The following is a 22,206-nucleotide window of genomic DNA, read 5'->3' as shown; positions in this document are numbered from 1 at the left end:
ATATATATTTTGTCCACAATACTATATTATTTGATCTCTCGACGATCTAGAAATAATTTGAATAATTTGAATTTAGAGCGTACTGTAAAACGATCGAATCGCAAAATCGAATAATTAATATAATGATAATCTCCGTGATACATTAATCATTTAATTTAATCAAATAATGGATCTATAATTTAAAATATTTCTATAATTTAATATTTATATAATATTTATATATTTATATAATTTAATATTTTGCATATCTATTTTATTTTAATAAAGTATTTTGGCAGAGAATTAGAACAATACCTAACATGATATTTGGCCTTGGCGGCGTAAACATTGTCGCGCGTAAACATTGTTTACGTATCACAGTTTTGTTATCATTTATACGAAGACACTTGAATAGAATTATAGTGGGGCGAGACGCTCGAAGCTGAAATTTTTTTCCTTTTTCCTTCATTCGCACGGCGATACTCTAGTTGTAAAGTAGCAGTGCGAGACACTGTAAAATTCCTTTCCTAAACGCGATCGCGACAAGTATCGGGAAATAATTTGAAAAAATTAATAATGAATTATCTTTCACTTATCTTAAATCTGAAATACATAATTATATTGCAATGATAAATCTTGAAGCGCGATATATGCACATGTAATCAAGAATCAAAGTAATAAGTAATAAGAATCAAAATTGTAAATTTATTATTTATTATTTATTTTGTCACGATCTTACTTTCCTTTTATAAGCTATAATTATTTCTTTAAAAATACTTAAAATTTAATTTTTTTTCCGATGCTTTATCGTTCGACTTTTCGATGATTTAAATACGATTCGATTGAAAACGCTCAATAAAATAATCGAATCGCAGGTCCGAGTAATTAACGAAAAGCTCCGTATTATTAATCGTTTATTAAATAAATAATTTAAACTTGTATAATTTAATATTCCGATATATATATATATATATATATATATATATATATATATATATATATATATATATATATGTCATAGTACGCAAAATATTTTTGACTGCGAATTATCAATAACATGATATTATTAACATATATACATATAATAACATAGATATGTGGCCTTGCCGGCGTAAACATTGGCCGCTATTATTTATGTATTTTGTCTCTATTATCATTTGTGCGACGACGCTTGAGCAGGAAAGTAATCGTGCGGGACACTCCGTCGAATTCTTTCTCTAAACGCGATCGCGACCAATATCGGGAAATTATTATATAATTAATATAACTAATAAATATAATGTATTATAAATAATATGTAATTACATATATATCGCGACGATAGATCTCAAATCGCATATTTCGTGATTTATTCATTTAATCAAATATTTAAAGTAACAGAAAACTTAACAAATAAATTATTGTTTCGTTGCAATTTTTACGGACAATAATTATTTCTTTAACACATAGAATCAAATATATTTTGTTCGCGATGTTATATCATTTAACTTTTCAACGATTTAGTTATAATTTGGATTAAAAACATTCTGTAAAACAATCGAATCGCGAAATCGAATAATTAATGTAACGATAAGCTTCGGGATACATTAATCATTTAACAAATAATTGATTTATGACTTAAAATTCTTATAGAATTTAATATTTCGTATATATATATATATATATATATATATATATATATATATATATATATATTTCATAGAACATAAAATATTTCGGCAGCGAATTAGCAATATTTAACGTGGTGTTCGATCTTGATGAAAACATTGGCGCGCTATTGTTATGTATCATGGCTTTGTTATCATTCATACGGCAACTTGAATAGAATTGTAGTAGGGCAAGACGCTCGAATTCCTTTCGTACGTGTTATTATTCGTTCGACGACACTCAAGTAGTAAAGTAGCAGTGCGAGACGCTTCGTCAAATTCTTTCCCTAAAACGCGATCGCGACAAGTATTAAGACATAATTTGATAAGATTAATAATTAATTATCTTTTGCCTATCTTAAATAATAATTATAATTTAATATTATAATTAAACGTAATTATATTGCTATGATAAATCTTGAAACGCGTATTTCGAGTGATGTATGTACACATTTAATCAAGAATCGAAATGACGGGAATCAAAATTATAAATTATTGTTTTGTTGCGATCCTTATAAGCAATAATTATTTCTTCAAAAATATTTAAAGTTAAATATATTTCGTCCAATGCTTTGTCCTTCGAATTTCAACAGCATGGTTCGGATTAAGATTATCGCGCAATTGAAAACAATCGAAAAATTGAGTAATTAATATAACGAAAGGCTTCGCGATACATCAATCGTTCAATTATTAATTAATCATAATTTCAAATACATTTTATATACTTTAATACTCCGCGTATACATATAATATGATAGTACGTAAAATATTTCGGCAACACTTTTCAATAACATAGTGTTCGGTCTTCGCGACCTTATTGTTTACCTTTTCCTATATGGTCTTGTCATTCGTACCGTGACACTCGAACAGTAACGTAGTGATACGAAACGCTGGGTATATTCTTAAATACTTTTCCTAAATGATCGCGAATGCAATCGCGATTAGTATTAGAATAAAAATCATTATGATTATTACAATTAACGATTAATTTACTTTTAATAAAAGACACGAAACTGTATTGTGGGTATAAATAATTGTAAATCCATTATTGTGAATAAAAATCGAATTAACATGGATAAAAATTGTAAATTTTGTTACGATCTTTTAATCATCGATCCTTACAAATAATAATTATTTATTTAATTAATTCTTATAGTCAAATATATTTCGGCCAATAATTTTTTCTAAAATGCAAGCATAAAATAATTATTAATTAAAAGATTGGTGTATTATTTTTGTAACGATACACATGATTTTGGTCTTATGTAAATGTCAAGCGGGAATCGTATCTTCTATTTTACTCTCTTGTGATATAATAAAATGTATATTCTCATGTAATTGTTCCTCGGGAGTGCCGTGCAAAATATTCTGCGATCGTAGTATACAGGATTAATTATATTTAATTGTGTTTTCGCGAGTGACTGTGAGTGTTATAATCAAACAGCAAAGGATAAACAAGAAAGGAAAAAAGGACCTAGAAAAGTATCGAACGATGTACGGAGCAACAGTATACAGTAAGTAATTTATTATATATTTTCTTTTATTTACCTCACTTATATTATTTTTAACGTATACACATTGCTCGTTTTTTTTTCATTTTTTTGATAATGTGTGTTTTTCAATCTAAATTATCGCTGACGATAACAAATCGGTTAGTGCACGATCTTGATGTTTGATTAGGCTGATTGAGACGCTCTGTGTGGTCTCTTGCAATCATTATGAACAATTAGCAAATAAAATAAGTAGAATTAACTAGTTATTTACCGAACTGAATATTTCGCGTCGATTTCATCAATTGATGAATAATCGATTAATTAATTTAATTTGATTTTTTATTTATATGATTGAAACAAGAGAGAATTAGAGAGAAAAAGATTTTTATATTTTATATAAAAGCTATTATCTTGTAAAAGTTTCCATTTTTAAGTTATAGTTTTATATGAAATTATTAATTATTAGTATCTTTTTTCAAAATTTATAAAATTGTTTTATTAATCTATTTATTATTATATGCATTGAATATGTAATTCAACGCATATAATATATATTTGAAATATTAATTATTTTAAGCGCTGCTACAATTTGGTTCTATTTGTGTTACAGATCAACGTAGCGACATCCCTAACATCCTGAGAGGAGGAGGAGGCCTAGGAGAGGCATCCTGCATCGGCGGAGCAACCCAAGGGTGAGTATTATTATTATAAATCCCGTACATGCATTAATTCGATTCGATCCATTATTTGAGTTTAAACAAGAGAGACTCATACTATAAAATATTAAAAAAAAATAGTTTTCTTTTTTAAAATTTATCAAATTATTCCATATTTATATACCTTAATTCTTATTATTATACGCATCGGATATAAAATTCGGTGCGTACAATAATAATTTCTTGAAATTAATTATTTTAAGCGTTGCTATAATTTGGATTTTATATTTGTGTGTTGCAGACAACGTAGCCTCAAGACCAAATCTCCGCTGTTGCGCATCAGTGCCGGTGAGTGACAAAATTTTATTTATTTTAAAGTAACGGATTTAGAAATTGTAGATTTTAGATTGTAATAAATCCATTACTTTTAAATAGATGAGCTTAAGTTAAGATTAAGTTGAATAACTTTTAATAAATACTTTTAATATGCATTGCATCTATTGCAAAAATAAATTAGTCTAAATTAAAAAAGGAAGATTATAGAAAATATTTTTTTCCAATTCGTAGATTTTTTCTGATTTATTGAATAAAGAACAATAAAATAATTTCAAATATATTTGTATCATGGTAATTCATTCTTATAAGGCGCGGCGATTTTATCCTAATTTCTTACAGCTCATCCATATCGTAGAATTTGTTTGTAGACATTGTTCTTAAACTTTGTTTTAACTGATATAACAAAGTCCAATCAAATGATCAATCAATTAAATTAGTTATAATATGATAATGGCATAAATATTGTGTAAATTAATTTTATTTTATTATAAATTATATATTATTATATCTTATTATACAAAAATTAATATTATATATATATATATATATATATATATATATATATATATGTATTATTATATTATTAAATAAATTATATTCTATTATATTAATATATAAATTTTAATCAAATTTATATATTTTTCATAATTAAGCATAATTTTTTAATCAAAATTTTGATTGAAAACTTGGCTTTGTCTCAGTTGAAATAAAGTTATATTATATATTAAAATGAACACCTAAGGAACGATCATAAAATTGCACGATCGTCATCGAGCGTGAAATATTCACGCTCATCTGCCGACGACAACAATTATTCGGCAAAAGAAGGTGTTTATCTCCTTATGAGTAAGAAAAGTCTTGCGTTTCTTCGCCGGCAATAATAAATAACGGCTATAAAAGGAGCATATAGCTCCTTTCTTGATCTAGAAAATGGCCAGGAGCAACGAAAGGTAAGTTCAACTGGCCCGAAGAATGGATATAGGCTACGCAAAATAGACGACCAATACTGCGTAGCGAAAAATATGATTACGGTATGCGATTAAAACACGCGGTTAGGGCACGCGGTTAGGGCACGTGGATAAGGCACGTGGATAGGAATAAAAAAAAATCTCGGATTTCTGCTGGTTCAGCCAGTAAGTAGGATTGTTAGAGCTATAGGGATTGTTAGGATATTAAAGAGAAAACTAAAAATACAATTACAATACGTAATAATAATATCCAACTTAAATTTATTCTCAGGAAAATTAAAAAATAATAAACTACAATAACATTATAAAATATTATAATATGTTGTAATATATCTTATATTCAAAATGTTATAAAAATATTGTATAACTAATAATATAAATATATATAATATGAAAAAAATATGTATAAAATACGTATAAAATATGTATAAAATATGTATAATTGTATTATATGAAATTGTATTTATTATAATTGTATGTAATATAAATTATATGAAATATATATTTTTTTGTAAATTACACGAAAAATTATCAAAAGGATACGTATAAAGACAATATGTAGAAAGTTTAATTAACATATACGATATATTTGTTTCTAAAGTATGTATTGCAAAAATATTCTGCCATAAATTTAGTATCTCTCTCGGGATTTAGAAATATCTTGATACAAGCATGAAAAATCAATTTTTAAAAAACAGAAATTTGTTCTACTATAATTCCTCTATAGTTTTATAATTTATTATGTTTTACAAAGTTTTAATTAATAACAGCATTAATTAATTCTTTCACGTTCACATTATTATGCCTCGGGTGAAGCACGAGCATTTTGAGATTATTCGCCAGATAAGAATTAGAAAATTTTAGATCTCTGCCTAAAGAAATTCACCAATTTTATTGTAGAAATAGTATATTTGAAATACGTGCGTGTAACTTTTTCCTATATAATTCTTTTAACTGATATTGTTTTATTAATTTTTGTTCCGGATTTATTGCGGTCTCGAATAACTTTGACTGTCCGTATCTCGAGGTACACTTTAAATAATTAAAACTGTCCGCGTTTCTCGATACACTCTTTAAATTGCTATTTATGACTGCTCTAATAATTTAATAACAGCGACTGCCCACTGTTCGTTAACGGTGAATAGTTTTATTATCTTCTCTTTGATCAATTTTCGGAGAGAATCATTTAGCGACATGACCATGTATGGTCATGTAAAGAAGCAACAATATGTAGAAATCTAACATGTCTTTTTTAAAAGTGGATTTTTTTAAGAGTGGATTTATGTAATATCCGTTTTGCTCTAGGATTAGTAATAGTAGCTTCTTTTATAAGTTTGGCAGTTGCTTTTGTTGATATCCGCATGTAAATTCATAGAAAGTAATTCATCCGCATAATATAATTCCGCTGTTCTTTTACTTACCTGAAACATTTCAATTTTTCGTCGTTTATTTCCTTCACTACATTTATCAAATTTTTCTTGGCCGAGTAATGAACGCACAGGGAATATTTCGATATACACAAGACGGAAATTTTATCTCTTGATTTAACCACGTTTTATTTTGACATAAGAAACGTTTATTAATATGCAAGTTATATTTTTCCATTTATTAAAATACACATTAAAAAAAATTCATTCTTATAAATATAAACTGATAGTTTTTTTTTTTCATCTTTATTCTCACTTAAATTAGATAAGTCGATTAAATAATCCAGAACGTTGCTTTCGTATATGTTCCGATTCACGTTTATTTTCCAAAATAATTGCATGAATTTCGCAACAATTTATATTTTCCGAATATGTGTTTCTATCCATATCGAGCTAAGAAAAAAAAAACTTAACTATAAGGCATTATATAACTGACGAACTTGAACAATTGATATTAATGCAAACTACGCGCGATCATTACGCGATCTGAATTTGACAGAAGTGGAGGTAAATCTTATTATAGTAGACCAGAGCCCGTAGAAGTTGCACTGGATACAGAATAAATTCCGATTTCAATTAGAATTAGTAGACATTCCAAAGCCTGATTATGGAAGTACAAATGACGGCAATATAGCGAGATGGTTTTTTTTTTAAATTCTGCAGAATCATCGGTTTAACTGATATAATTAATTGAACTGATTAGATTAATAACTAAATATTTTTATGCTTATAGATATATATTTTTATTTTAGAAGTAGATGAAAAATTTATTATTGGCTTCGACACAATATTGAAAATATTATGTAGTAATTAAAAAATGGATACTTTTCCATGTATATTGTAAAAAGAAATGGTTAAAATATATTGTTAATCTTTAACCATAACATTGTATGCTTACTATATATATAAAATCTTAATTTAGGGATCATTTATATAATAAAAGAAGCAATACTTTTCATTAGATAGCTCTCAGAAGAATTTGTTGAGGTTAGACATAAAATTATTGAAAGATTAAAGGTTATATAAAAAAAAAACTGTTATCCATTAGTATGGCAAAAATATGAATGAAAAATTGCAATTGTCTCTGAGATATGATGTGAGATAAAGTAAATAGATGGAGTGAAATAAATTGAGAAATTGTAGCGAAATGTTTGAAATCGTCAAAATTATTTTAATCGATCGAGCAGATGAGACAGCAACGGACATGATGTATATATTATATATGTATATATAATGTATATACACATTTGTAAATATGTATATAATATGTGCAGTCATATGTGCAAATATATTCTGTGATTATACGATCGAGATGCGATAATATCTTACATGTGCGTGTGTATACTCTATGCGAGAAAATTAGATTACAAAGGACATTCTCGTTTGTGGACGAACGAACATTTCGTACAATGTCGATGTGATAACGCGAATGACTCGTTTATCATGACAATGAGGGTGACGATTGAATGAACAGATTTGCACTAATGATTTTTCCCTTTTGTTTTTTCGCCGAATCTTTCGGAAATCTCGAGATCCTCAACCGAGAATCGGGACAATTCGATCGCGAATTATTCCGTTCAAAGATAGTGATAATAGTCGATATCCGAGCATTCGATGCGGCAAATTGCATCTTTGCATCGCGAAATTGTATACATGTAAGAGGCAAATGAATAAGAAAGATATATATTCGAAGAAGCAAATGAATAAGGAAAGTACATATATTGTATTTTACTTATATCGTTTTGAGATTGTAATCAGTTTTAGGATCCGATGTGAAATTGAATTAAACATTTTTACGATTATACATGATGAATATTTCGTAATATTTCGTAATATTCATTAGATGTGTATATTATTTTTTTCCATTATATTAAATTTTTTCCTGATGAAGTTATATTGTGTGTCTCTATTCATTCACCTCTCGTCTCTTCATCTGCAATAGGATACATACATACATACATATATATATATATATATATATATATATATATATATATATGTATTATATATAGAATATTATATTACTCTCGAATGAAGACCAGCAACGAATCACAGTTAATCAGACGAATGCTGTACACGCCGGATTCTCACTCGCATAATTCCGTCATCGCTCTGTATATGTATATGTATATGTATACGATCGTATATTTAATTATGCGCGCGCGAGACTTAAATAATATTTAAACTCTGTTTCTCTGTGTCTTTCTCTCTGATATATAATGCGATGATATGGCACATGATGCGATGATACAACGATGATATAGCTCTAAGTCCTTTTGTCTCTCTCTCTCTCTCTCTCTCTCTCTCTCTCTCTCTCTCTCTCTCTCTCTCTCTCTCTTTCTCTCTCTCTCTCTCTCTCTCTCTCTCTCTCTCTCTCGCCTCATTCCGTTACAATATTTCGTCTAATGAACCAATTAATCATTCTTGAATTTAATATCTTCTGCATAACTCTCGCTCTCATATCATACTTCTCTCAACTCCGTACATTAAATTATTATATTTTATATATTTACAAATCCATCGAATAAATATAAATAACAAATAATTAGAACCGTGTTCTCATCGCACAATTAGCGCTGAAAATATATAAATATGTCTTTCAACATTATGCGAAAGTTAAACAATCGCATTTACATTAAATGCACTAAATCGGATCTTAATATTGGTCATACGATATTTTCATCTCACGTTCGATATTAACATGGATATATAGTTAACAAATCGATAAGAGAATCGATATAATTTTTTTTCTTTAACATATATATATATATATATATATATATATATATATATACATATATTTTACTTCGTATATATATATATACGAAATAAAATTTATAATTCAAAAGAAAAAGATTCACTCCTTTAAGTCTTTCATTTGCTAACTACAAGCGGCACGTAGTACTATATGTAAGATGTTTCTTAATAAGTATTGCAATGGAAAGTATTGCAATGGTGGGTTTAGGACATAAAAATAAAAAAAGTAGTTCATATAAACATATGTCTGATATGATCTTGTTTCCAAGTTATAACCTGTTTTATTTTCCAACAGAATTAAGATACTTGGATAGGCATACTTGGATAAACAGCAACTGTTTATATGAATTTTTTTTCTTATTTTTCTGTCCTGAATTCATCATTGCAATATTCCCCACTTATTAGAAAACACCTTGTATATACATATACATACATACATACATATATATATATATACACACACACACACACAGAGTGTCCGATATTGACTGTATTATCTCTCGTGTGCAGGTAGAATAAAAGAAAAATCCTTTACCATTTTGCAATTTTCATAATAATTATGGAGAAATTAATTAAAAAAGATCAGCCAATTCACGCGAGTGAATTAATTTTACAATAATTATTACAAAAGTCACAAAATAAGGCCTTTTCTCTTCAATTTCATCTGCTTTACTTGCACACGAGAATCAATACGGCCAATATTGGCTACTTTGTATATACATGGTGTTTCTAAATAAGTGCGGAAAATTTTAGATGATTCTTTATCGGAAATTATGAGTGATCTTTCATATAAACATATACTTCTATATCCCTCCCTGAATTTAATAAAGGGAATTACATTCCCTTAACGGAGGAGGTGAAAATTAGATTTTTTTTAAATTATAGTTTTGTGTTTTTGTTCCATTTTTTCCAACATTTATTTTAATTTTGTTTTGCTTGCTTATTTTATTCAACTTCTTGAAACTCGAAATTTATGCTATTTAGCACGATGCTGTGCCTAATAATGTATTTTTTTTCTTGAAAACTATTTACGAAAAAAAAAGAAATAAAGTTTCTAAAGAAATCAAGCTTTTTAACAAACATTTTTAGATGATCACATTCCGGTCCGTTAAAAAATTCTAATAAAAAATTTAATAGATTATTAGTTTCATTCCCTTATGATACAGGAAAATTAAGAAAATATTAATAAGTATCCTTTCTACCATGTTCACCAAATTTCACTTTTCTAATTTGTTCAAAATTAAAAACAAATTAATTTAATTTTTACCTTCCTTTTTTGGGAAGTGTAACTCCTCAGGGAGACATATAAGAGTATATGTTTATATGAGAAACTCCTCTTAATTTTCGACAAAGAATCGTCTCATAAAATTTTTCGCACTTGTTTAAAAACATGCTGTATATATATATATACATATATAATGAATGATGTGCGATTCTAAGATGAGGCGAGTTGTGCATATGGATCTTTAACTCTAATTGAACGGTGCAATTGATGCAAGTCGATGTCCTCCGTGATTGCGTCTTGCTATGCATTGATGTCACTAGGATTGTCAGGATTTCGAAAGACAACGCGCTTGTCCGAATGGCACAATCGTTCGATGCGACGATTTAAGTCGAGCGAATCGATTAACAATATCAGAACAATATCGTGGATATCAGTTTATCGTCATCCACGATTATGATGATGATGATGATAATGTTGATGATTCGCTTTTAGGATGAAAAACGTAACGACGACGCGTGCATTCGAAGTTTCGATCGTGTGAATGTAGAGTCACACAAGTGCAATCCCGTCTATATGTATATGTATCTATATGTTTTGCATGTATCGTGTGTGATATTATATACATATGTATGCATCCAGTTTGCTGGAAAGCAACTCGTGAGCGAACAAACGAAACGAAATCTGTTACCGAAGAGAGATTCGCTTCTCTCACGGTAAATAGATATTCTTTATGTCGAATGTGCGTGTTTCATACTCGGATACGCAATTGCTTTGGATCATCTTTTAAATCCGTGACCTGCATAGTGATGGTGTGTCCTTGAAATCTCTCTCCTTTCCTTTTCGTTTTTCTTTCGTCGAAAAATTGTCTCGACAATAATAGCGCTTTCCGTGGGACGACAAAGTTGCTCTTTCCTTTCATTAGACGTAATTACCTAATAAATCACGCGATAAATCCGCGCGTGAAGTTATGCGAAAAGTTATATGCGTCGCGCGAGTGCATCGTCTCCTCGCGCGATTGTACTCTTAGTACGCTTTTACTTACGAAACATAAACATCTCCCGTCTTGTTTTAAATATTTATTAGGTACATTACACAAATATGTGTCATACGATTCTCAAGCATAGTATTGTCAACAATTGTGTATATCTTTTTTCTCCTCTCCATAATTTCTTTTGTTTTTTATTACGTGATCTCTCTTCGTCCTCCTATTAACGCGTTTCACTTGCAGCCATTTTTTTGGAATCTGTGGCCTCAAGCTCTTGATTCATCTCGATTCGCACGGACGCAAAAGTTTGCGGTAATTAGGAGCTCGTTTATTCAACTAAAAAAAGTAATTGAAGCATTTGAGCTCGTATTGAAGCTTCTTTCTTTATTGAACATTTTTGTCACGCTCGAAAGAATATACTGAAAGTGACAATGATGAATCGATTTGCATATATTTTGTCACATTTACTAATGACTCGTCTTGGATCTTTTGAGCCAGAGTGACCAATCTCACTGAAAATATCATTTTTGAAATTTAAGTGTCTCACATTGTAATTTAGAGAATCGAGAATGATACATATGTACATAATTATGAGAAATATATTTTAGAAAAGAGCAAGAAAAATCTGTAAAAAATTCTGTTAAGAGATACGTTGAATTTCCGATTCATATGATATAAACTATTAAATGTATGCCATTTAAATTATATAATTGTATATATAATACGTGCCATTTTTTTTCTAAAGCTTGCAAGACCGAATTCTTGAAATGCCTGAATTATTTTTTTCGCGTTACTGTTATGTTTAAACGATTATTGAATTTTGTTGAGGTTAAAAGCATCACTATCATTATGTACCGCACACTTTTGCGTCCGTTATTTTTTTATACATCCATAATTTCTTGCGGCTGATGAAATCGTTGCAATTTATTAACGCGCTGCAGGGTGCCTCAGGTTCCGCACACCCCATATCTACGAACTCCGATCAATTTCGTGTATTTTTCCTTAACAAAAAGAGTATAATCAAGATAGCGACAACGTTTAAACTTTAAGACGATAAAAAGTCTAAGAACTTCAATGAATGGCGGAGCCTTAAATTTTATTCAATTCGAAGTGAATTTTACTTTCACAGCATTTTTATTCGAGAGGCTTAAGATGTATTTGACATTAGAAAGTCGTGGAAAAGGATTAAACTTTCGCTAAGGAGAAATCAAACTGCAAATTGGTCACAGGATCGGTAGATGCAAGGAAGTGGAGGCGAGTCTGGATCACACACTCTATATACGTACGTAGTATATACATATATATCTCTTTTTTTGTCTTCCGTTATCATCCCGACATTTCTCAGACGTTTAATGATTACAGAGAATAGAAACATGGGAATGTGTTTAATTAAAGAAGAAAAATACTGCTGCTATGTTTGGGATCGGTGTAATGACGTAATCATATCTATCTTTATGTTTATGTCTGTCCAGAGTTTCTGTACAATTTTCTTGTTCCGCATATGCGGACGTATCTCTCGTACGTGTGTGTGTGTTTTTTGTGCGTGTACGGTGTAGCGTGTTTGTAGTGTCCTCTTTAAGGGGTAATTATCACAGAATACACGAGATATTTTCATTTAAGCTTACAAGAGATATATTAATCGAAGCGGAGAGTAGGAGAAAAAATTAAGGACCGATCTCGTCGACGATCGCGTCGACGGATCTACGATCGAGATTTTTTTCGGTCGATCTGATCGAACGAGATATTGTCCGGACGTGTTCGTGGACGAGATCGATCTGGATGCCGAATTCGCCAGCCCTTCTGTATTCAATAATGTACGTAGTTAGGCAGCGGAGAAAATAGACACTTTTACAAATGAAGATGATGGCGAGGTCGCGGACCCGTGCTCTTTTTTTTTATACCTGCTTGAATTTCCGACAACGTCGGCGACAGATGCAGATGCAGGTGCTTTCTTCAAATCGATCATGAAATTGAAGTTGAAAACGTTCTAGCAAGATTCTAATATGATTCTAGATGTGTTGTATGATTGGCGGAGAATATTTTGAAATATCAATGTCCCGATAGAATCTGTCTCCCATTCGTTTTAAAATTTAAACTTAACAAATACAAATGATTAATCTATAATTAATTATTATTAATTTATTTTTCTTAACTTTAATATTAATTCTTTCGCGAAAGTTCTCAAAGAGGTAGGTCACATCACTGTTGCATAAGATCCTTCAATTCATGGTGAGATGTTTCGACGTACACACTCAAATTCGGAAAGCATCTGCAGCTGAGGTATATGTATGTGTGTGTGTATGTGTTTGATCGGACGTTCAATTCTTTTAAGTGTTGTACTCGATTCTTTCTTTCTTTGCCGATCAAAAATCCCGCGCTCGCAGCTACATCAGCAGTTTAGACACTATACACAATACGTAAGTATAATCTAGACGTACTACGTAGTAGAAACTTTTGAATATAGCGTAATCTCTCCGGAATTGTGTTGTACCTGCCCTTGACTCTGCACGGGCTGGGCGATGATCGGATTCATCGGATTACGAGATCGCATGCATTTGTGTTTTCTCTCACGGAGGGATCCGACCAAAGCTTCGATCGCAAATATCGCGAAGAAGGCGGCGATCGTTTTCGAGAGGATGCCCCTACGTCCCGTCGATTCGATATGAATTTTTCAATAAGAGAAATCGACGGAGACGATAGAAAATCCTGCGTAAACGCATTCCTACGAACAGGCGAACGTCCGCTATGTACAAGTATAGTACGAGACAAGACGTACAGAAGATGAAGCTAATAGCGGTAATAGGAATAGTAGCATTTTTAACGTCCAGTCTCGATACATGATATTTCGAGAGAGACGCGTAAGAAGCAGCGATCGCTAGAGACAGAATCAAGAGCTACGGTATGATTACTTTGCGCGCAACTACGAGTAGCATCGATTCAAGATTCACGAATATAGATCTCGCGGAGAGATGCCAGGTTTTATCCAAGTCAATGTTACCCATGAGCAATATCGGAAATAATCAATCACTCGGATAACAGCCTTGAGATATCTCCGAATATCGACAGTACTAATTACAAGGGTGTAAAGTTTAAAAGTTTTAGAGCTCGCACGCTCGCCGGTCCGTAGAAGATGAGTCGTTTTCGAAACGCGAGTCGCCGAGATATCCGGGACTCTTCTCCTCTCCTGTTACGTTAATTAAGAGACAAACGTTTGTTGGAGACGCGAGCGGTGATATCTAACGCGTGTATCGATCATCGCGTGTATATCTTACGTTCGCTCGATCTGGAATCGTCTCGCGCTTACGTAACTCTCGAAGCTTTCGCACGAATCTCGACATCATCATTCGCAGGCAATAACATTAGCAGCAGTCAGACGATCCATCTCTGGTATAATCTTATACGAATAAGAACGTTATTTTACAATTACAATGTCTTACTAACTTTTTTTTGTTTTTATTACTAACGGCACGTCGCTGAGTGACGTCACAGGACGTGCCTATTTGGTCGTACGCAATGCTACATTTAAACTGTATATTTAGAAAAACCTTTTTTTTTTTTTTCGTCAACAATGTTTTCACGTATCTACAGTAAACTCGTCTTCCCGAACAAACGGCCTAGAAACGACGCGGTCGTATCGCGAGCGCGTGTATGTGTGTATGTACGTGTGTGCATTATGAATTTCGTATTTTCGCGATCCTCCTCGTTTTGCATATGTCCGTTTAGCACGCGCGATCGCGTGGCGGTCAGGGATCCTGCATGCGCTGGACCCCCTGTCTCTATTCGTCTCCTCGTTCTCGTCCTCTCCTATTTCGAGCTCAGTCTTTCGGCGACGCGTCCGATCGAGAGATTAACGTCGCGTTTTTGCGCGAAACACCGTATTTCAGTCTCTTTCGCGGTGCTTTAATCTCTCTCGTCTCCTATTTTATGCGTTACGAATATTACCAAATATATTGCGTACTGGCAGCACTATTTTCACGTTTCGCGTCATCTCGCGAACACTCTTTTTCCCTTTCGTCTTCTTCCCTAACTCTTTCGTCCTCTCCCCTGCGTCTCATCTACGGCACTCGCACGAAGAAGAGAGAGAGTCCGATATCTCCTGTCTTACATAGTATTAAAGTCTCGTTATCGTCGTCGTCGCTGTCGAGCTCCACGTTTTTCCACGATTATTTGAATTTTTCGTAAATCTGGGTGGGAGAAATTCTCTTCTTTTTTTTTTTTTATTCCTTATTATACGCCGGACGAACGTCGAGCCACGCGGGATTGACCTAGCTCGTCGTCCTAGCTCGGGATGCTGTGTGGAGGGTGGTTCCCGGTGCTCATCTCGTCGCTGTCCAAGAACGGGGTTAAAGCTCTGTATATATATATATATATATATATATATATATATATATATATATATATATATATGTGTGTGTGTGTGTGCGTGTGCGTGTGCGTGTGCGTGTGTGTGTGCGTGTGCGTGTGTGTGTGTGTGTGTGTGTGTGTGTGTGTGTGTGTGTGTAAGACGTAAAAAAGGGAGAGGAATATCAAACTCGACCGAGCTCTGCGGTGCGAGGAAAACCGAAGGGAGGAAATTCGCATCCTGCTGCCTAGGATCGTTCTTCCCTGGTGTGGTGTCTCGCAGCGGAGAAGGGCGGAAGGGTTTGGGCGATCGTTTTCGTCATGTAAATTGCGCGAATTACATCTTTCTTTCTTTCTTTCTCTCTCTTTCTCTCTCTCTCTTTCTCTCGCAAAATTAGTCGTGAAAAATTTCATTCGCTCATGGCACCATAGGCATCGAATATGCTAACCCCCTTTGGACGGCCTCCTGTTCTTCCTTCTCTTCCTCCTCCTCTTCGGGCTCTTTCCAAGCTCGAAGTACTCGAATCGCTTCGCAGTCGGCTTATTAACGCGGCGTCGCATCTCCTCAGGTAGGATTCGGCAGCGGCGTCTCCTGCCTGATATCGCTCTTGAGTTTCACGAACTCTTTGGCGATCTCGTCGTTATTGCGTTGCGAGAGAATGCGTAGGATCGTCCAGCCGGTCTCGTCCATCTGAATGCGCTTACCGAGCGACAGCCAGCACGCGCACGAACCTTCCTCGACGATGTCTTTGAGCTGCATCACCGCGACGCCGACGAGTCTGTCCTCCCTCGCGAAGCAGTAATCTTTCACGCAAATATGTAGCTCGTAAAAGTCCAGCTGTTGCTGCTCGTTACCGATCATGCTAAGAACAAAGGCGAGACAAAGCGTCAATGGAATTTCGTCAACATAAATTATAATAATCGCTTAAAGTTGAATACTGCGTCACTTACAAGTCGAAGCTTTCGTTGAATTGCGGCGACCAGTTATTGCTCTTCGATTTTGTCGATTGTTTCCTCTTTTTGCCAGTGAGATGCGGGCCGATCAGATTCACCTCAACGTACGGTCTAAACATGCCTGTCGCCAATTGCCACTTCAAATCGTTCGCGGCAACGACTAAAAGTACAATAAATTTTATTTTAATTTTATTTTAATATTATGAATTGAAAAAAAAAAATTATCAATTTGCATTATCGATTGTCAAATGCATATACGATTGCTTTTATAAGTTTTACGGGCTCGTAAACGTACCTTTGACGGTGACTTTCTGTTCTCCCGTTCCCGGATGTGTGAAAAGATCCACCTGGATGCTCACCTCGCCCACCGAACCCTCGTCCGAACCGGCGGTATCTGGAACTTAAAAAAATCGCAGTCAGAATTTAAGTTCAAATGCAATGCCCCATTAAGCTAGAATATGCATCTAGATACTACGCGGACTTCGTCTGATTCTATCTGATTCTACGATTTAATAAGACTAAGACTAAGAGTCTAATCTCGATTTGCTATTTCTAGAGCAAGATTACATGCTCTGATAATAAGCAGCTCGGGGTACTTGTCGATTCTCGTCAGCATAATTATCAGAGAAGACGAAGTCAGCCTGCGCGAAGTTTTCGTGCGTCAATCACACATGTGTGATAAACTTTTAAATGATTTCATCGATTCTGCATCAAAAACAAATCATTTCTAGTGTTCGGAGAATTTCAGATTGAAAGATTTAGTGCGTATCACGAGTCGAAATTTTTCTTCTACTTTTGATCTCAATTTTCAATTTAACACTTACTTTGATAATTTAAGCAGCATAATCACATTTTTTTAAACAATTTAATTTATAATTTTTATTAGAAATTTGTTTCTCTTTTAAATCTTTAAGTAAGAAATTGTTAGTTTATTGCTTTTCAAAGTTACAAAATAAGAGTTCAATTTTTATATAAATTAAATATATCGAAATCCCCATAAATGTGAGAAAATTGAAATTGAAAATAGGATTAAAATTTCGATTCGCGATGATACAAGTGTCCATGATGTGATCGATCATTTTTTCGGGAGAGTATTCGTTTCTTCGAATCCTCATAATAAAGTGATATGTGGCGATAGGCAATGACGTTCGTAAGAAAATCGTGTACAATGATCAAGTGATCAAATGGCAGACTTTCCTTCACATGTGTGTTCACGTATGTGTTCAAAGCGTCGTGTTGAAAAAAAAACAAGATCGAAAGAGAGACATTTTGTGAATCGTTAAAGTTCTCAGTAGTAGTAGTAGTAGCAGCAAGAGTGGCGGCAGTAGCAGCAGCGGTAGTGATAACAGCACAGCTTCCTAACACAGCTATCGAGACATCAAGACGTCTTTGGAATATTTTTTTTTTGAGCTAACAAATAAAATTGGTAAAATTTTCAATTCACAATCAGATGTTACGAAAGACTATCAAAAAATTATTTTTATTCGCGGTTAAATGGAGATTTTAAAGATAGGTAGATAAAAGTGTAGACATCGAAGGACACCATAAATCACATCTTGAAAGACGTCTCGACGTAACGATCGATTTACTACGTCCTAAAAATCTTTTTCCGACACTTCCCGCGACCTACTAAGGTCTGCTCTGTTGGTACCTTGTCGGCTCTCTCGACGAAGAGAGGGCTTGCTCTGCCGAAGGGGTTCCTCGAGGCTTTCCATACCCTCGGCTCCATCCCCTTCGTCAGCTCTCTCGCTGCTCATCGAACGCTGACGCTGACGTAGCGTTGACGCATTGTTGAGCGGCACTGTTCCCGACAATTTTCATTACGTCGTAATGTAAGTGTAAAAACGCCGATATATATCGATTCTTTACGCGTTGATCGCGCGACGGATCGTGTAATGTGTCATTAGAACATATCGTTTGTGTTGTCTGACTATCTTGTGAATATTCCTGATTATTTCTTATCGCGATTGCTTTCATAATGTAGGAAGAAACACATATAAAAATAATAATCACATATAAAAATATTATTACGGCTTATATAAATTTGTTACGCAAATAAAAAATTCGGAGTGATATACCTTGATTAATTTGCGAAGTGACGAAGGTTTTGATGAGGGTGTCCGTTGTTTGCGTGTACAAACTCAGCGCGTAACGGAGGCTCTGCAATTCCGGCGATTTCTCCAGGAATGTCTTCTTCAAGCCGTTACCACCGGCGTGGAAGTACTGTTTAATCGTGTCCAAAGCAACGTCGAGAACCGCGCATTGCTTTGGCGAAAGATTCTTCTCCACTTCCTTGGAGATATCCTGGAGAGACAAGGATGATAATTATGAATCGCAAAGCATCTTTTCCTATAAATTTAATATACATACATATGTAATTTTAATCATTTATTTTTATTACCATAACTCCGCTAAGAGCATTTTTCACATCGGGTTTCCCGGCCATGTGATTCTTAAACAGCTTCGACATATCTTCTATCTTAGCATTCGCAGCGAGATTTTTGGCATTATCGGTCAAATTCTTAAACATCATCTGCAAGAGACAAGAATTATTAACCGTAAAAATACGTTATAATCCGTAATTAATATTAATTAATATTAATAGTAACTTTATCAATTTAAATATAATTATAACATAAAAGTTTAGAACTTAATTATAACGCGATCAATACGTACACTCTTATCCGTCATAGGTGGCAAAACGACGGTCTTCTCTAAAATCCTCATGACTATTTTCCACAGTTCTTTCAACAGTCTCTTCAATACCGTCTTTTCGCACGATTCAGCGTACAGAGATAGGCTGCCGTCGAGTAGAACCATGAGCGGCCTCAAAACCTCGTCAGCCTCTGCAGTTACGTTGTTTCTTTGAGCCGGCTGTGATAAAGTTACCTGTCCTCCGCCTTTGATAGCTAGCAAAAGGTCTCCCAACTCTCTGACAGAGGCTGTTATCCGCGGCTCCAGACTGTTTGCGAAGAGTATGGCCAGATCGTCCAGCGCGCCGTTCAGTTGTTGTTGTAATTCCTTTAATATGTTCGCCGCGTCTTCCTCGAGCTTGTCGCCGCCCATCGACTCGAACATCTTCTCTAATTGCACCCGGAGTTGCTGAATGTTGTTCATCAGAATGCATGCCTGCGGAATAAAATTGATTTATAGTTAAATCTGTTTGTGCTGAATAAATTTCTGCAGATTGTATCATCCTTGGAAACATACAATTCGTTCCTCCTTCAGATGGCTGGGAAATTCTTTTTTCACTATATCCGCGTAGGCCACCAGAACTTTTACGATGGTCTTTGCGAATCTCTTCATGTACCTCTTCCAGATTTCCGGATCTGGACACTCGAGTTTCGATACTACGTCGAAGCATTGCGTCAATTGCGTGAAGACGTCGACGACGGAGACGCTGAAGAGCACGTGCTCGCTGCTCTTTTGGAACTGTAAAGGAAAAATTGAAGGACCATTTAAAGAACATTTATATCGGAAACGATGTATTGAGATTGGTGCGAATATATCACTTACGCCTTCCTTTTTATCTCTACTAAAGGCACCGTGGAGATATTCTAACGAGACATCGTCGTTCTCGTTAAGCCATTGCATGACGAAGGGCTCGAACCAGGCCGGATATTCCGGCACGGCGCCCTTGTATGGTGGCACGTCCTTGACGTAATTGGCATGCAGCCACTTGACCTTGAAGTGTAGATTCATATAGGCCGAGGACTTGCACAGTCTATGCTGCTCGTGCTCCTCCAGAGCGTACTTCATGTCCACCGCAAACAGAGACCACATCGTGGCCGCCGACAGTTGACCGATGTTGAGCTCCTGAGGGAATTGATTCAACACGGGCGCATAGCTGTTCTTGTCCTCCTCGATCACCGAGACTATTAAGGCGATCAGTTTGTGCCAGAAGTCGAGCGAGTCCAGCCGCGGCCCGTGATCGTCCGAGTCCCTCTTCGCCTCGTTCGGGTCCGCCTGGAACTCCCGATTGTACAGGTCGTAACAGTTCTCGAAGAGGAACTGATAGGTCGATCGCAGGCACGCCTTCACGCAGTCCTTGACGACGGTGCTGGCCCGCGGCGGACTCGACAGTTCCTGGACTTTCATACGGAAGAACGTGATACTCGTCAGCAGATCCACGGTGCTCTTTAAATCCATTAGTTTCTCTTGGCTTGAGGCCGGGAAGTTGTTTCTATACATTGACAGGTCGATCCTGAGAGAGTTGTGCAGCTGATCCAGTAGCTTGACGAATTTCTCTTTCTACAAAGAAGAGAATATTTTTGCATTTTTTTTAATTAATCTAATGTAGTAGCAATAATTTTTCTTCTCCTTGAGCAAATACGTTGAGATTGACCTATTTTTTTTTTTTACATTTTATCCCGACAGCTTTTTATTATTGCAGAGTAGGTACGTATTTCGTTAAGAAATTCTCTCGTCGAGTTTCAGCTATCTCGGTGTCCGAATATTTTCAGCCGTAGTGAATTTCTTCGGACGCGAAAAATTCCGTCGTAATATTTTCGAAAGGGAGAATATCATGCATAATTCAGAAACATAAAAAACACTCGTTCTTTTCCGGAATTAAGAGATACGTGAATTTAAATTTCGTGCAAAATTTTGGCTCACATATCGTTCGCAGTTTTACAAAAACGGAAAGAATGTCGATTTATAGGTATGTATATATATATATATATATAGAGGTAGATTGCGAAAAAAATTTTTATATTCTATGCACACTAGAAAAATTTATTTGGCCAGTTTCGACTATTTATTCACAGTCAATAAAATCTACATGGAAAAAAACAGAATGCAGTTAAAAAAAAATCTTAATTGAAATCTTAATTAACTAATGTGCATATGGTCTTTCTTTCCGTAATTTTTCCCTAGAAAAGAAAAGATTGTAGATTAAGAAAGAGAGCAATAAAACAGAAAATGCAATCATAAATACGGCCACAATCTTGAACCTTTAATCTGGCTATGGATTTATAACGTGAAAGTTTCTTAAATTCTATGAAAATAAATTTAAATTTTGTTGTACGCTTGGATTTTATTATTCTTACAGTTTATAATAAAAATCAAATTACTAATTCTTTTGGAAAAGGAATCTATTCTAATCGGCTAAATGTACAATACAATTTTGCCAAGAGATTCAAATTTTATTCAAAGCAATTGGGCGCTGCCGGGTATATGTCGCTTAATCCCTTTCGAAAGTTCCCAATGTAATTATTTGAATATACGCGTCAGCTGATTCCTGACCCGGTGACAACGTAATTGATAGGAGGTGAAAAGAGATATTCGCGTCCTTGCTAAAGTCAACGCGCGACCGTCTAGGATACGAGAAGCAACTCGGGATAACGGATAGCGCTGGTTGACAGGAAATTGCAAGAGCATTTCTACTTGCAGCCCGAGCAGTCGCCATCCCTCACTTTTCTACCTACCATGCACGATTTA

The 22,206-nt window shown here is 34.2% G+C and overlaps 1 protein-coding gene across 2 annotated transcripts in view; it reads right to left on the bottom strand.

The window, feature by feature from the left end:
• Window positions 1–12,542: 12,542 nt before the first annotated feature.
• LOC126849305 (protein unc-13 homolog B) overlaps window positions 12,543–22,206 on the bottom strand; it is a 155,635-nt gene continuing 145,971 nt past the window's right edge. For both annotated transcript variants that reach the window (XM_050591003.1, XM_050591002.1), the window contains 9 exons: window positions 20,284–21,018; window positions 19,978–20,199; window positions 19,444–19,896; window positions 19,169–19,300; window positions 18,846–19,071; window positions 18,419–18,568; window positions 17,063–17,167; window positions 16,765–16,927; window positions 12,543–16,676 (listed from right to left, as the gene is read on the bottom strand). In XM_050591003.1, the coding sequence (XP_050446960.1) occupies window positions 16,379–16,676; window positions 16,765–16,927; window positions 17,063–17,167; window positions 18,419–18,568; window positions 18,846–19,071; window positions 19,169–19,300; window positions 19,444–19,896; window positions 19,978–20,199; window positions 20,284–21,018 (2,484 nt within the window). In that variant the 3' untranslated portion in view covers window positions 12,543–16,378. The remainder of the gene's footprint in view (window positions 16,677–16,764; window positions 16,928–17,062; window positions 17,168–18,418; window positions 18,569–18,845; window positions 19,072–19,168; window positions 19,301–19,443; window positions 19,897–19,977; window positions 20,200–20,283; window positions 21,019–22,206) is intronic.

Source organism: Cataglyphis hispanica, chromosome 4 (genome assembly GCF_021464435.1).
Source record: "Cataglyphis hispanica isolate Lineage 1 chromosome 4, ULB_Chis1_1.0, whole genome shotgun sequence".
Classification (NCBI taxonomy): Eukaryota; Metazoa; Arthropoda; class Insecta; order Hymenoptera; family Formicidae; genus Cataglyphis; species Cataglyphis hispanica.
This window is presented reverse-complemented; position numbering and strand designations above follow the sequence as displayed.